The following is a 17,198-nucleotide window of genomic DNA, read 5'->3' on the forward strand; positions in this document are numbered from 1 at the left end:
GGCTTCAACATCACAAGGCTTCCAGACTAACCAGGATGTCAATGTTTGGGTGAAGTCAGTTACTTACTTCTCGGTAACTGAGTTGCAGTGCAGCAGTTAGCAGTGGTAGTGCTATGGGCAGCATGATGCAACATGTTGAGAGGGAGCTGCAGTACAGATGTAGCAGTGGCAGTGCTATGGGCAGCATGATGCAGCGTGTTGAGAGGGCGCTGCAGTACAGATGTAGCAGTGGCAGTGGCAATGTCATGGGCAGCAGTACAAGAAGCAGCAGTGCAGTGGATGTGGGGAAGCAGGCCAAGCATCAGCACAAAGGACCGATGCGGAAGATCAATGTGATGCTTCTATGGTGAAGCATTGCTAGAGCACATTCCTCACTAAGAGGGAGTGTTGAATTTGGGTAGCATCGGATGTGCTCTAGCTCTGAAATTTTGTGGAGGGGCTAGAACACATGAGATCTCCCAGACCCAGAAATCGTTTGGAGAAATTCCACCCGGATGAGGAGTTATTAAAATAATTAATATTTTTAATGGGTTCTTAAGTCTAAACTTGGGAAAATAAAAATATTAATGTGTAATAATAAAAATATGGGTGAGAAGGTTCTAAGTGACGAGGATCAAGCCAGTTCTAATCTTAGTCGTTGATTAGGGACTTAATCTCGGATGTCGATTCATCAACAGGAAAAGTATAAGAGGAGGCTTGAGGGTCAGTTGGAAATACACCAAGACACCAAGTGATCAAAGAATTCGATTTTCTTGGGCGAGGTTTGCTAAGGAAATCAAGTTAGTGATCAGAGTTGCAATGAGGGGCAGTTCAGCAAGGGATTTTCATCTAAGGCTGAAGAATACATAGCAGAGAGGCAGCGCAGTGTCGGGAGAGACAGCGTAGGCCTTAGAAGGGTTGACGCAGAGGACGCGGAGCGCTGACACAGTGAGACGCTAAAGCCGCAAAGGCTGACGCTTGGCCTCAGAGGCAATGTCGGGGAGATTCTATGGGGCAAACTAGGAGCATATCAGCATATTCTGAGCCGGGAGAGGGTGACGCAGCTCCTAGAGGAGTGACGCAGTTCCAGAGCAGTGCTTGGAGCAGCGTTCGATGTCCAGCGTAAGGAACAGTCGAAGTCATTGTGGGGTTTGATCATCCGGTTGTTCATTTGCCGGAATATCTGTCTCCGGATAGAGGTACTACTCCTGAGGATATTCTCTGTTGGGTGAGCCATTTCTGGCACCCTAGTTGTATTCACGAAATCTTCTTAATAATACGAACCCACTATATGTTGCACCGGTTTTCCCGAATTGGGTTTTTCCGAGGACGATTGTCCAAAAATAATGGTGTCCCTTGTGTTATTGTCTCAGTTTACTTCAGTGCATGATCTATATAATTGTGAAGGCTACAACAGTGTTTACTTCGATATTTGTGCAATTAAATAACTTGTTAATGTAAAGAACAAGTAGTAGATTGTAAACCAGTAATTGCAGTAAGGGTTTCTGATGTGTTAGATTCAGAAATTTTCACAGACCAGACACTTGCGAGCATAGGCATGAGCTTATTTGAATAATGTAGGCCAGTAGAAACTGGCCTGCGTGACCTTGTGTGTTGTGGTATTGCTCGCGAAGTGTCCCCCGGCTGGTCCGTCGTGGAGATCACGTAAAACCTTATCTGAATCCTGTGCCTCCAGGCACCTGAGAAATATCCCATTATGGTGCTTTCTGTATAGCACCCCATGCACCAACTGGTATGATAGTGCTTTCAGTCGAAGTACCCTCTTTTGTCGCAAAGAGAAATGAGAGGGCACGGTGCCATGCTCAAGATATTGGCACACATCTACATACCAAGAGTTTCCGTCTAAAGTGGGAGAGGCTCGCTCAACATTGTACATTTCTATTTCTTGCTCCCAGCCTGCGAGATCTTCTTATTCCTCTTGTGCATTGATTGCTTCTGCTGCTAACTTACAAAGACCATGACCCTTGATGGTGTGAACTGGTTTGATGTCAAGATCGTATTCCTATAATTCGGTCATCCAGTTCGCCCTTCTCTCACCCAGCTCTTGCTGAACAAGTAGCGATCTGACTGCGGGGTGCGGGATAAATATAATACATTGGTTTTTCAACAAGTAGGGTCTGAAGTGCTTCACCGCCTTGTATACTGCATACGCTTGTTTGTCCACAGCGAGATAGTTGAGCTCTGGTCCTTGCAGGCTCACGCTCATGAAGGAGATGGGTCGCTCATTGTTCAACTCGTCCTTCTGAGAGAGCACAGCAGCGAGAGAAGTGTAGGAAGTGAAAGTGTAGAGCAAGAAGGCTTTGTTGAAGTCTCGGTTGTACAACGTTGGTGCTTCTGCTATTGCTTTCTTTATACGGGCAAACGCATCCTTTTCCTTTTTGCCCCAACTGTAGATTGCGTCCTTCTTGATCATCTCATGTATAGGCTTGACGATCTGAGAATAGTCAGAGATGAACTTTCTAAGGAAGCTGATATTCCCAAGAAAGATTGCATGGCTTTCTTGTTCACGGGGTGGAGAATCTACGTGATAGTCCAAACCCTATTCGGATCTCCCTTGATCCCGCTTTTAGCAATAATATGTCCAAGCAGGTTACCCTCGGACACTGCGAAGATGCTCTTCTTAGGATTCAAGGATATCCCGTATTTCGTACGGTGGCACAGGTGGTCTGACTGCTATCTTGAAAACATTGTTACGTCATCAAGGTAGACCACTATGCTTTGTCCGATAAGACCGCGAAAGGCGATGTCCATTGCACGTTGAAACATTGCACCTACATTAACCAGCCCAAACGGCATTCGACGAAACACGAACGTACCCCACTTGGTAAGGAATGTATCTTCAGTCTGTCAGGCTCTGCTACTAGAACCTAGTTGTAACCCGAGAAATCATCTAACAAAGAAAACATTTCTGCCCTAGATACTATCTACAATATGTGCTCCATGGACAGCACTGGGTAATTGTCTTTCTCCGAGGCGTAGTTGAGGTTGCGGAAATCTACACAGAGGCGGATCTCCCCGAACTTCTTCCTTACAGGGACTAAGTTAGACACCCATGTCGAATGTCGCACTTTGTAAATGATCTGAGCATCCAACAACTTCATCAATTCCTTTTGTATGAGGGGCTCAAGTGTTGGATGAACTTTCCTCAATTTCTGTTGAAAAGGCTTGACCCCTTCTTTGATCGGTATCACGTGCTGGATTATTCGCGTGTCATATGTCTTAAGATCATTGTACATCCACGCAAAGACATCACGATACTGCTTGAATAGGCGGATAAAAGCTTGTCACTCTTGTGGTGTACAGCAAGTACCGAGATTCACATACTTCAGATCTTCTTTTGTTCCCAGATTGATTTGCTCATGCGACAATGTAGAGCTATGGGTCTTAGCATTCACAGGTCCCTGAAAACGATTCTACAGGTCATACAGCTTTTCCAGTGATACCACACCCTTGGGGATGAGGTTATCTTTGCTTGTACTAGCTGTGTCCTGCATAGTCTGCTCGTGCTCGTCCTCGTCTATCTTTGCGTCTTTGAATACAATAGCGTTGGCCATAAAATGCAATATCTGTTGATTATCACCAAAAACGCGTAAGTTAGTGATGTTGTCTGGGATGGATGGTTCGTACAAAATTTCAATAGTAAAATTGTCCCTTAACAATAACATCCTAGCAGCTGCGTTTTCCAAGGCATCCATAGTTGCATTACGCATTCTTGGTACTGAAATAGTGTTGAAAGCTTGGAAATGAGAAATGAGTCGCCATACCTCTTGTTGATAACTCTTAAGATGAGGTGACATACAGTGTATAGTGTTACGTACCTGATGCACCACGATTTCGGAGTCACCTACCACTTTCACAACAACAACCTTTGTTGATTTGTGATAGCATCGGATGTGCTCTAGCCATGAAAATTGGTGGAGAGGCTAAATCACATGAGATCTTCAAAACCCAAAAATCGTTTGGAGAAACTCTACCCAGATGAGGAGATATTAAAATAATTAATGTTTTTAATGGGGTCCTAAGTATAAACTTAGGAAAATTAAAATATTAATGTGTATTAATATAATTTTGGGTTAAAAGGTTCCAAGAGATGAGGATCAAGCCAAATCTAATCTTAGCCGTTGATTAGGGACTTAATCTTGATCATTGAGACTCAACAGGAAAAATATAAGAGGACTGAGGGTCAATTGGAGATACACCAAATTGACCAGTCAGTTCGATTTTTTGGAGTGGGGTTTGCTGAGAGAATCGAACCAGTGATCTGTTGCAGCGAGGGGCAATTCGGCAGAAGGCCGAGAATACATCGCAGAGGCAGAGATAGTGCCAGAGAGATAGCGCAGACCCTGGGAAGGTTGACGCAAAGGCAACTGGGACTGACGCAATGGTTGTGGCCAGCTTGGGTGACGCGAAGGGCCAGAGGGCTGACGCAGAGAGCCAAGTGGCTGATGCAAAGGCTAGCAGAGCTGACACAGGGCCAAGAGGTAGCACTGGAGATTTTCATGGGGTAGACTGGAGCTGAGAGAGGGTGACGCAATCCTTGGAGAGTGACGTGGAGCAGTGGAGAAGCTTGGAACAACTTTCTTGTCCAGCTAAGGAGCTGTCGTAGTTGCTGTGGGATCGATCATCTGATGGTTGATCAGCCAGAATATCTGTCTCTGAGGAGAGATACTTCTGCCAAGGAAATTCTCTAAAGGGTGAGCCATTTCTGGCACCCTAGTTGTATTCAGAAATTGCATGATAATAAAACCCTCATATCCGTTGCACCAGTTTTCCCGCATTGGGATTTTCCTGGGACGATTGGCCAAAAATAACGGTGTCCCTTGTGTGATTGTCTCAGTTATTTCAGTTGTTGATTTGTATATGTGTTGACGTTGCATTTGTGTTTATTTCAGTATTTATATTTATAAATAACTTGTTTATTGAAAGAACAAGTAGGAGATAATAAAACAGATAATGCAGTAGGAATTTCTGACGTGTCAGAATTAGAAATTTCAACACGGTATCAGAGCATTGCAGATCACAGGAGAACTGAAGGCACCAGCAGTAATCTGAAGAATTTGTAGTAGTAGCAGCGATCTCGAGAGACAGCGTTGTTCCAGAGTAGAAGCAGCTAGAGAGGAAGTGACGCAGAGCCTGTGTCATCATTTCGAGCCAGGAGGAGGGTCAGCGCAGAGGCAGAGAGGGGCAGATTAGACCTACGCAGTGCCCGGTCATCTTTCTCAGCCAGGAAGGATCAACGTTGTGGCCAGGAGGTGTAGATTCAGCCGTTGTCGGGATTGTGCAGACCCTGAAAGGCTCAATTTCTTCGGTTGATGGGGCTTGGGGAGCTCTGGGCAGATTGTGATTTGAGGAGCTGGTGGGACATTGTTTCTGTTGAAGCAAAATAGTATCTACGAAGACAAAACCAAGGTAGAGGGAGCCGCTACCTTGACGGATTTCCAGCCAAGAAATCCAGATCTAGGTTGAAGTTGCAAGGAGGATTGGAGAGGAGCACTTCGACAGCTGGCCAGAGGATTTCCAGAAGGGAAATCGAAACTCAAAGGGAGTCCAGAAGAGGAGCTAAAATGGTAGTGAATAGAATGAGGGATCAGGACAGGTTGGACGGGACTTCCAACTTTGTCATCTGGAAGGCCAGGATCGTGGCAATCCTAGATCGACATCGCATCAAGGACTTTGCCTTGAGAAATGTGGCTATCCCAGTTGACCCAGCTGAGAACGAGAAGTATGAGGATGCAATGGCGAGGGCGAAGTGCATGATCCTAGATGAGGTTAAAGATCATGTCATACCACATATCGATGAAAAGAACACAGCAAAGGAGATGTGGGACACCCTGACCACCTTATACCAGGGCTCTTCTATGAAGCGGAAGATGCTATTGGAGAATTAGCTGCAGTTGTATCAGATGCAGAAGGGAGAGCAGATAGATCCATTCCTTCTCAAGTTGCAGGAGATTTGTGAACAGCTTACTTCCGTGGGGTCTACACCAGATCCAAAATTTATGGTTAGGACTGCCCTGAATGCAGTCTTCGAGGAGTGGGAGACATTTGTCCAAAGTATTTTGAGCAGGGCTCCTCTTCCCAGTTAGGAGGAGATGTGGGCAGCTCTTCGCCAAGAAGAGATCAAGAGGATGACTAAGGAAGGGTGTAGTGGCAAGGCAGGTCGAATCAAGAAAGAGGAGGAGGAGGATGCGGCTCTAGCATTTGCGGGACAGCAAGGGAAGAGGAAGGACATATCCAAGGTGAAGTGCTTCCATTGTGGGGAGCTGGGACATTATGCATCCCATTGTCCCAAGAAGAAAAACAAGGGAGAGGCTTCCAATTCAAAGGCAACTCCAGCTAAGGCAGAGAAAGAGGTCGAGACTGATGACGATTATGCCATGAGTGCTCACGCACCTCTAGAGAAGAGGTGGGGAGACATCGAGTTGTAGTCAGGAGGACTACATACTACGGGCAAGATCCTTGAGGTGCCCAAACTCTTGGATCACACATGGCTACGGGAGCCCTTAACAACAGTAGCATGATGACAGGGGTCGAGTGGAGCAAGGTGTGATGGAGCGGTAGGGCAGTGCTAGAGTGCAGAAGTCTGTAGCAGCACAGTGGAGGTTGCAACAGTGCGAGAGGTAGTGGGCACAGAGGTGTTTGCAGCAGCGCAGTGGTAGCAGAGGGAGCACTGTATAACAGCAGAGGCAACTTCAGTTTCACAAGGTTTCCAGACTGACTAGGATGTCAATATTTGGGAGAAGTCAATTACCTACTTCTCGCTAACTAAGTTGCAATGCAACAGTGCAGTGCTAGGGGCAGCATGGAGCATATTGAGAGGGAGTTGCAGTATAGATGCAGTGTCATGGGTAGCAGTACAGGAAGCAGCAGTGCAGATGATGTGAAGCGGCAGACCAAGCATCAGCACAGGTACCGGTGCGGAGGATCAGTGAGATGTTTCCATGGTGAAACATTACTAGAACACATTCCTCGCTAAGAGGGAGTGTTGATTTGTGGTAGCATAGGATGTGCTCTAGCCATCAAAATTGGTGGAGATGCTAAAGCACATGAGATCTCCAAAACCCAGAAATTGTTTGGAGAAATTCTACCCAGATGAGGAGATATTAAAATAATTAATATTTTTAATGGGGTCCTAAGTATAAACTTAGGAAAATTAAAATATTAATGTGTATTAATATAATTTTGGGTTAGAAGGTTCCAAGAGACGAGGATCAAGCCAAATCTAATCTTAGCCATTGATTAGGGACTTAATCTCGGTCGTTGAAGACTCAACAGGAAAAGTATAAGAGGAGGCTTGAGGGTCAGTTGGAGATACACCAAATTGATCAGTCAGTTCGATTTTCTGGAGCGGGGTTTGCTGAGAGAATTGAACCAGTGATCTGTTGCAGTGAGGGGCAGTTCGGCAGAAGGCCGAGAATACATAGCAGAGAGGCAGAGATAGTGCCAAAGAGATAGCGCAGAGCCTGGGAAGGCTAACGCAGAGGCAGTTGGGACTGACGCAGTGGCTGAGGAGGCCAGCGTGGGTGACGCAGAGGGCCAGAGGGCTGACACAAAGAGCCAAGTGGCTAACGCAGAGGCAGCAGTAGCTGCGCAGAGGCTAGCAAAGCTGACGCAAGGCCAAGAGGCAGCGCTGGAGATTTTCGTGGGGCAGACTGGAGCTGAGAGGGTGATGCAGTCCCTGGAGAGTGATGCAGAGCAGTGGAGAAGCTTGGAACAGCTTTCGATGTCTAGCTAAGGAGTTGTCATAGTTGTTGTGGGATCGATCATCTAGTGGTTGATCAACCAGAATATCTGTCTCCGAGGAGAGGTACTTCTGCCAAGGAAATTCTCTGAAGGGTGAGCCATTTTTGGCACCCTAGTTGTATTCAAAAAATGCATAATAATGAAACCCTCTTATCTATTGCACTGGTTTTCCCGCATTGGGTTTTTCAGGGGATGATTGTCCAAAAATAACGGTATCCCTTGTGTGATTGTCTCAGTTATTTCAGTTCTCGATCTGTATATGTGTTGAGGCTGCATTTGTGTTTATTTTGGTATTTATATTTATAAATAACTTGTTAATGGAAAGAACAAGTAGGAGATAATAAACCAGATAATGCAGTAGGAATTTCTGATGTGTCAGAATTAGAAATTTCAACAACCTTGAGGTCAATGGCTTTCTATAAGCCCAAGACGAGTGCTTCATACTTTGCAGGGTTGTTCGTGCACTCGAATTCCAAGTGACTAGAGATTAAATGTTTTCTCTGTAGTAGATCTATTAAAACACAGCCAGCTCCAGAGCCCTCTTGTGTTTTGGATCCGTCAAAGTACATGGTCCATATATCGTCAGTACAAGGACCGCTCACCGCACTAGTACTACTGCTACTACTACTACTACTACTCACTGTACAAGTTTCATTTTCCCCTGTTGAGCATGGAAGGAGTTCCAACTGTGTGCCTGATGGGGCAAGGCATGGCTCTGCAAGATAGCACCCCAACTGTGTCTCTAGAAAATAACTTTTGAAAACAAGTTCTGCGAAAGCCAACGGCTCATTATGTCCATTCAAGGGAGTTACATTGTGCTTCATGTATCTCTTTGAGAGTATTCGAAACTAGTTGTTCCGTCCCTTGTACGGAAGCCATAAGTGTGACCAATCAGTGGCAAAGTATCCTTGCAGCTTGCTTGACCAAACTCTGCTCAACAATACTCCGTATGCTTCCAGGATGTCCACAATTACAATATTGATGCATTGATGAACTCGTTCGTCAGATGATAGTCAGATGATCACATCCCTGAGTTCACCAATTGTTGGCACACAAGTTCTGTCTAGTTGGATGATCTATGCATCTGTCTTACTCCATTGAGCATTGATTTTCTTGGCCATGGAGAGTGGCATGACATTAACCGATGAATGGAATCAACCAAGCAGTTGTGAACATTGAAGTTAAAGATTTCAAATGACAACAAGAATGGTGGGTAGAGTGAGTTTGCCTCCTCCATGCGGAGCGCGTTAAGCATAGATGCGAGAGCGTTAGGAGACTTACTAGATCCCTTGTTTGAAGAGGTGGCATCACCAATAGAGGTTTGCCCAAGTGCTCGTAGAAGAATGTCCCATTGGTTCGTGAGCCTTCTTCATGTCTTCTACAATGTTGTACTCTATTGCGGGAAGACTCACCGAGGTGTCCAGGGGTGGAACTGAATTCATGGTTTCTAGTGGGATGGTTCTGTCTTTACTTCTTGTGGAAACACTTTTCATTGAAGTTGTCTTCCCAGACTTGCTCTGAGTGTTTTGTGTTGAGTCGACCAAAGGACCCATTTTCCTTAACAGATTTTCTCTAAATTTCTGTTTCGGTAACTCAATCACAGTGGTGGCCCCTTAACTCCTCAAGTTCTAAGTGAGAGGTAATAGAAACACCCAGGAAGATAAATCGTGAACCAGGAAGACCTGTCCAACATCCAACGGAATAGTCCACAACAGACGCAGAAGTCGTTAAAACCAAAGAACATGGAAAGAGTTGTCTACCATCCAACGAAATAGTCCACAGCGGATGTGATGATCGTTATAATCGATGAGTAGGGAAGGTCTATCTAGTATCCTGCGGAGTAGTCCACAAGGATGAGACAGCAGTGACAACCATTACAACACCTTTCCAACAAGATAAGCACTAAAACAATCGAAATAGTTCAACTATCTTAGTACATGTGAAACAAACATGAAATATAAATGCTCACAGAATAGTCTTACAAACATCCATAAGTCATGCATGGAAAAGTGTTGGCCTGAAAAGGCTTCTATATTAAGCAAAAGTTCCAAGACACATCTTTACATCATACATCACTAGCCCCAGTAGTGGGATATTGGAGCCACTCCTTGCTCCTCAAAGAACTGCCTGAAACTCTCTATGCTTTGCGGGAGGAAAAGTCCTTTGCTTATACAATAACAGGGAATATACAACCAAGGGGTGATGCTTGACCCTTGTGACTCTGTGACTTCCCTCATGACTGTTCCGCTTCCTATGACTTTTCAACTGACAAGACTCTTCATATTCATGTGTGTCCACTAGACTTCCACTTTACATTACATTTGATTTACAATATACATGGCTCATAATAGTGATGTGGCCTTTGACAGCGCATGACACGACTTGAGATGACACTGCTGACATGGACTAGCTTGCTGAGGTGGCAATGTCAAGTCGTTTTTGCTGCAAGGTGATAGATGTGTTCTTGGATGTGCTTTCTCTTCTCCTCTGCATAGCTTGATGATGTGGGGTCTTCAATGATCTTCGGTCTTGAGAGGTGGTTGCATGCATGTGTTCCCTTTGCTTGTTCTTGATAAGCTTCTTTGTCCGTCCAATTGTGAGTGAGTCCCCTCGCATGTTGCTCCTTCTTCTCCTTCTTCATCATCTCGTCATGATCTAATAGTGTACCAGTTCCTGCAATTCACTCATGACGGTACAACATCAAATCCAAAAATTCCCTAGTCTAAGATGATGGACTGTTATCCATGAATTGGGCCCGAGACAGGTGACAGGCTGGGAAAGAGGGCCCAGTGAGTGCGCATTGCGCAGTTCCAAGTGACAGGGAGGGAGGTTGGTCACTGAGACTGCATGGAGCGCAGCTCGAGCTTGGTTGAGGAACTTCTAAGCACAGTCCTCACTGTGGGGAAAAATTGTGCAAGGGCCACTGGGAGACAAGATTGCGCAGTTGAGAAAGTCAATGGTTGATGCAGGATGGGACCTTGGGAGGTAGATTTGTGCAGTTTTCAGAGGCAAGGCAGGACTGGGCAACAGAGAGACCTAGAGGACAAATCTGCACAGTTCTTGAGATCAGTGAGTCCCTGCTGAGGGAGGACATTGGCGGACACTTCTACGCATTTCTGGGAGGCAAGGCAAGCTTGGTTCTCTACGCATTGCGGGGTTCTAGCAAGCAATGGGGGAAGCTTGAGGACTGATCTTGCAAAATGCGCATTTCAAGTCAGACTGGGAGGATTTACTGCGCAATTCTAGGGATGAAGGGAGGTTGCTCAACTCTGGAATTTCGCAGTGCAACTACCTTGGGGGACAGTGACTGCGCACTGCGCAGTTCCAGGCAGCAAGGTTGCATCACTGAGGGCTGATATTGCGCAGTGCACAGTTCGGTCAAGGTCCGGTTAAAGTGAATTGCCGAGTCGGAAGGATTTTTAGAGAAATTGCTAAGTGTGGGAGGAAAGTGAGCTTGTGAGGAACTTGAACTTGTGATCACACACACTTGGCATACTTCGACGACACGACAACATAGACCACCGAATCAACAAGGCAAAGCATTACCCTCTGTGACACTATCCTAAAACAAAAAGCGACAAGTGCGACACTTGAGATAGACTTTAAGACTACTGTGACGACACAACTGTGACGACGCGTGTGCGACAGTGCTTAAAACTTGGTGTATAAGTGCGGCGAATGTTTGCATAGCTAGGACAAGTCGAATACACAAAGACCAACCTTCGAAATCACCAGAAAAGGACCGCAAGCATGGTAAAACAATCAAACATGCCAAAAGACGACAGTTGATCAAACAAGCAAAAGGGGTGAAAAAACTCTTAGAAAGCTCATGAAATGAGCTCAAGTGTTTGCAACCATAAAGGGAAAGACCAAGGAAGGCTCTGAAATTTAAGTGCAAGGCAAAATTTTGGAGGGTGTTGCAGCCACTACAACACTTGGCGACACACTAGTTGAATACCAGTTTCTCTGTTTTGGTTCATTTTTTAAGCGCAGGGCCTTCGTCCTTCAGGGAGTATTGATTCATCATGCAGATTACTTTGGCTTGCCCACTTACCCCATGGGCAGACATTGTTCCCCTTGTACCTTCTCAATTGAACACAAAATAAGATTAAGCCAAATCATGGTGTTTCGAATTGGGAAAGGTAGTTTAGCTTGCAAGCTTAAGATTTTCAGACTATAGTTTTTCATCTATGGTGTTGCTCCGATGCCAGCAGGCCTGGACAGTACCTCGGTGGAGTCACGCAAGAACACAAGCATTGCTCCACTGCCAGTGAGCCTAGATAGTACCTCGATGGAGTTGCCTGCTTCACCTCTCTACGCAGGTAGCCTTTCTCTTCTTTTGCCTTTATTTATTTATTTAAAGAAAACTGTGCATCGGCACTTACGACTTATTGAGAGCAGAGAGGTTGTTCCTTTAGAGAAGCATATAAAGACCTCTAATTTAGGTTTGTTCGTTTAGATTTTCCCCTTCTCCATTTCTACTAGTTGGATAAGCTTGAAAACACTAAAGCGGAAAACTGAGTATAGGCGATTGCAAAAACGGACACAGGGTCATGGTTGGACCAAAACTCTCCTTATGGACGGATCGTATTTTCCGTCAAAACTTCATTAGCCAAAAGTTACAACCAATACAAAGAAGGTGGACACAGGATTGGCCAAGGGCTGCAGTGTCACAAGACTCTTTGAACTTCAGCCACACACACACTTGGAAGCCACAACGTAGTAAGGCACAACACTTATTTACATAAGCAAAACAACAAAAAACCAAAGAAAACATAAACAACAAAAGACTATGTACATAGTGCGGGGCGCAGCCCCAAATCTTCATTGAAAGTAATATTTTAAGTCTTGGCCATTGACAAGGAGAGAGTCAATCTTCCCATCAAGTGATTGAAGATGATACGTGTATTGGCCAAGCTTTTCGTGGACTGTGTAAGGACCAATCCACAGGGATTGAAACTTAGTGTGCTTGCCTTTGTCTTCATGGGCTTTGTCCCACTTCAAGACTAAGTCACCCACACTAAAGCTAGTCTTCCCTGCAAACTTTCTGTCAAACCATCTGGATATAGTTCTGATGGAGTGAAAAAAATTATTTTTCTTTCAGCCTTTCTTCCTGTAACTTGTGCAAAGTGTCCATCCTATGCTGAACTAAGAGACAAGGCTTGCCTTGGGATTCTTGGGACAATTGGAGAGCAGGCAAGTAGATATTCGGCAGGAGGATGGCTTCCTTTCCATACACCAGGAAATAAGGGGAAGTATTCAAAGAAGGCTTAAGTGTGACTCAGTCAGCCCATTAAGCATTCACCAAAGAGAAGTGCTAGTTTCATTGCTTAGAGAATATGGTATTTTTGATGATGCGAATGAGGTTCTTATTTGTGGATTCAACAAGATCATTCCCCTGTGGATAATAGTTAGCAGAATGTTTCAAGACAATACCATTTTCCAATGCAAAATCATAAAGCTTTAACAAAGAAAAGTACGTTGCATTGTCAAAAACAAGTGACGTACGAATACCGAACCTAGAAATGATATTCTGCTGCAGAAAGTTAATGACTACCTGATCATTCAATTGTTTCAGCGGAATTGCCTCTGTCCACCGCGAGAAATAATCTGTAGCAATCAAGATATAGCAGTGTTGCTTCGATGAATGAGGGAAAATTTTCCCAATGATATCTAAGCCCTACTATTGGAACAGTTCTTCCATTACAACAGGTTGCAACGGGGCTGCTGACTTCTGATTTTTTTCGGCGCACCATTGACAGACCAAACACTTGCGGGCATAGGCATGAGCATCTTTGAATAATTTAGGCTAGTAGAAACCGGCCCACATGACGTTGTGTGCTGTGGGTGTTGTGGTGTTGCCCGCAAAGTGTCCCCCAGCTGGTCCGTCATGGAGATCACATAAAACCTTATCTGAATCCTGTGCCTCCAGGCACCTTAGCAAAATCCCATTATGGTGCTTTTTGTATAGCACCCCATGCACCAACTGGTATGATAGTGCTTTGAGTCGGAGTGCCCTCTTTTGCCGCAAAGAAAAATGAGAGGGCACGGTGCCATGCTCAAGATATCGACGCACATCTGCATACCAAGAGTTTCCGTCTGAAGTGGGAGAGGCTCGCTCAACATTGTACATTTTTATTTCTTGCTCCCAGCCTGTGAGCTCTTCTTCTTCCTCTTGTGCATTGACTGCTTCTGCTGCTAACTTACAAAGACCATGACCCTTAATGGTGTGAACTAGTTTGATGTCAAGATCATATTCTTGTAATCTGGTCATCTAGTTCGCCCTTCTCTCACCTAGCTCTTGTTGAACAAGCAATGATCTAACTGCTAGGTGTGGGACAAAGATAATACAATGGTTTTTCAACAAGTAGGGTCTGAAGTGCTTCACCGCCTTGTATACTGCATAAGCTTGTTTGTCCATGATGGGATAGTTGAGCTCTGGTCCTTGCAGGCTCGCGCTCATGAAGGAGATGGGTCGTTCATTGTTCAACTCGTCCTTTTGAGTGAGCACAAAAGCGAGAGAATTATTGGAAGTGAAAGTGTAGAGCAAGAATTCTTTGCTGAAGTCTAGGTTGTACAACGTTGGTGCTTCTGTTATTGCTTGCTTTATATGGGTGAATGCATCCTTTTCCCTTTTGCCCAATTGTAGACTGTTTCCTTCTTGATCATCTCTAGTATAGGCTTGACGATCTGAGCATAGTCGGAGATGAACTTTCTGAAGAAGTTGATATTCCCCAAGAAACACTGCATGGATTTCTTGTTCACGGGGTGGGGAATCCGCGCGATAATCCAAACCCTGTCCGGATCTACCTTCATCTCGCTTTTAGCAATAATATGTCTAGCAGGTTACCCTCGGACACTGTGAAGATGCTCTTCTTGGTATTCAAGGATATCTCGTATTTCCTGCATCACTCAAAATTTTCTTAAGGTGGCCCAGGTGTCTGACTGTTGTCTTGAAAACACTATTACGTCATCAAGGTAGACCACTATGCTCTGTCTAATAAGCCCACGAAAGGCGATGTTCGTTGCACACTGAAACGTTGCACTTGCACTAACCAGCCCAAACGACATTCGACAAAACGCAAACATACCCCACTTGGTATTGGTATGGTGTGGCATGGCAGACACAAGGCAGTTTCGGATTCGCCAGATTGATTCATGTTGTGTGAAGTCTATATATTGATTACATGCAAGGAGCATATATGTGGGGCATGTGGATTTAAGTAGTTGTCAAGACTACGCCGCAACAAAACTAGTTATGGGATCCAGGGATTCAATGGGTCAACAGGCCACTCCATTTCGTGAGGAGTAGGACCATAGTCGAGGATGATCTAGCTCACTTTGGGGTTGACACATGGGGGATCGTTGAGGCCTCCATTGTTTGGCGAGGCAAGGGTGTCCAGTGAAGCTCAAGATTGGGATTAGTAATGAATGGCTTAATAGTGACATCATAGAGATACCTGGGCAAGATGAGCTTTGTCTTCGTTGATATTTAGCCACCAAGTTTCAAGGGAGGAGGATAGAGTGTACCCACAATGGGAAACCTGTTAGAGCCAGAAAGGCGTAGCGACAACATGGTGGCACCCTTCTGATCCTAGCATTGGACCCAGACATTGCAATACTAGACAACTCAACGACCTTTAGGGATGAGTTGGCCACTACAGGGGGAGATCATTCAAATCTTCCATTGGGCTTTTGTGACTTGATGATGGCATGGGGGATTTCATCAACATGGCACGTTGTTCAGTAGGAGGATATCAAGGGAAGCCCATGCGAGAGAGACTTCATCCCCACAGGGATTGAGTTGTATCTTCAGGAGTTTACTCTTGGAGTGCATGAGGTGGACTACTCAGTAGGGCAACTTCATGGGGAGTTGGACAGGGTCCTACATTATCATGATGCTCTACTTATTAATAGTAGGCAGAGGGCTTTTGGTACCTATACTTGGTCAAACAGTGAGCGAAACAAGGGGTGCTTCACAATGATCAAAAGCTTGGGATCAGGATATCGAGGGATTCCTTCATGACCAGGAAGTGCAAAGATCGGGGATGACTCAGTGGCACATTTGGGACCGTTGTATTATTGATGGTGATAGTGGTGATTAGCAGTTAGAGGGGGCATTTGTTTAGGCATTGCTTGAGGACAAGCAATAGCTGTAGCTAGTTCATTACTTCTTTATCTACGTATTTTTCCATTTGGAATATTAGAGTTTATCAATTATGTTAATCTCAGAGAGCAGATCAAAGAGTACATGCTTTTAAAGCTGCTTTCATTGCATGGATGAAAGCCAAAATGAACACATACAGAAAAGATGTAGATTTTAAGGAACTATGCACTAAGGAGGATGTTTTCACTCTCCTTCCCCATGTCTGGAGAGGGGTTCAGTAGCAGTATTGCCTAGCAAGTTAGTGGTTTTACTGATGTAATCATATGTTTTTACGGTAATATGAAGAGTATGCTTGAGAGAGAGAGAGAGAGAGAGAATTGTGCTGTAAACTAAGATAAGCTGCATTTTTTGTTAATAAAGGTATCAAATTTCACAGGTGATGAATAAATTTAAGTTTGGACTCACCGTCATTGCTTGCCACTCCCTGCACAATAGTCAAACAACACAGGTTGTAAATTACTAAGCAAGAATAAAATACATTCAAGCAAATTTGGAGCATGATTAACTGGAATTAATGCAACCAGTTCACATTGCAGTAAGTTGTAGCACTGTACCTTTTGCCATCTCTCAATATTTGTCAATATACTTTTGCTTTTCTGTGCAGTTTTCTTAGCAGCCTGCACATAAAATTCATAATTAACAATTCACATGAAATCCATAATCAACAATGTTCAAAATGTGAACTTTATATTTTGATGCCATTCTGTAAATTTTAGGAATGCAAATGTAAAAAACATTTTCATTACAATAATCAATAATACTGAAGCCTTGCACTCTATTGTAAAACCTAGTCATGGATCCAATGGGATATTTCGCCTCACAGACATGAATGGGATTCAGAGTTCCACACTAGTATTAGCAAATTAGCATTCCAGAATAGGATCTCTATTATTTAGTTCCTTGACTTGCGGTAAAAACAATTTCTCTTGGATATATACATATTATGTATTTCTGTTCATCATATCAATGAAAAGCTTCTTCTTCAATCAACATAGTTTTCAGGGCCATAAAAAATTGCAAAGCAAAGAAACATACATTTATTTCTCAATTAATCTACCCAGTTCTCATTCTAAAGATCATCACGAATGTTTGCTCAGTTGCTTTATCTAGTCGTAAAAATAAAATAAAATAAAAAGCTTTCAACGGTTATTTAAATTTTATTTCCAGCTCGAAAATCTTAACAACCAATGAGACTCAAAAATCCACATCCTCATATTTCAACATATATATTTATTCCTCAATTCATATACCCAGTGCTCACTCTAAAGATCATCATGAATGTTTTCTA

General features: G+C 44.1%; 1 protein-coding gene across 2 annotated transcripts in view; it reads right to left on the bottom strand.

The window, feature by feature from the left end:
* The window catches only part of LOC149174189 (small G protein family protein / RhoGAP family protein), a 116,512-nt gene that overhangs the window by 25,926 nt on the left and 73,388 nt on the right, over nucleotides 1–17,198 (bottom strand). For both annotated transcript variants that reach the window (XM_089419223.1, XM_089419222.1), the window contains exons 4-5: nucleotides 16,465–16,527; nucleotides 16,316–16,334 (exon numbers count right to left, since the gene is read on the bottom strand). In XM_089419223.1, coding sequence (XP_089275349.1) covers nucleotides 16,316–16,334; nucleotides 16,465–16,527 — 82 coding nt within the window. The remainder of the gene's footprint in view (nucleotides 1–16,315; nucleotides 16,335–16,464; nucleotides 16,528–17,198) is intronic.

This window comes from Pinus tabuliformis, chromosome 4_1 (genome assembly GCF_031772625.1).
Source record: "Pinus tabuliformis cultivar Carrire ecotype Pingquan chromosome 4_1, CPIR1, whole genome shotgun sequence".
NCBI lineage: Eukaryota > Viridiplantae > Streptophyta > Pinopsida > Pinales > Pinaceae > Pinus > Pinus tabuliformis.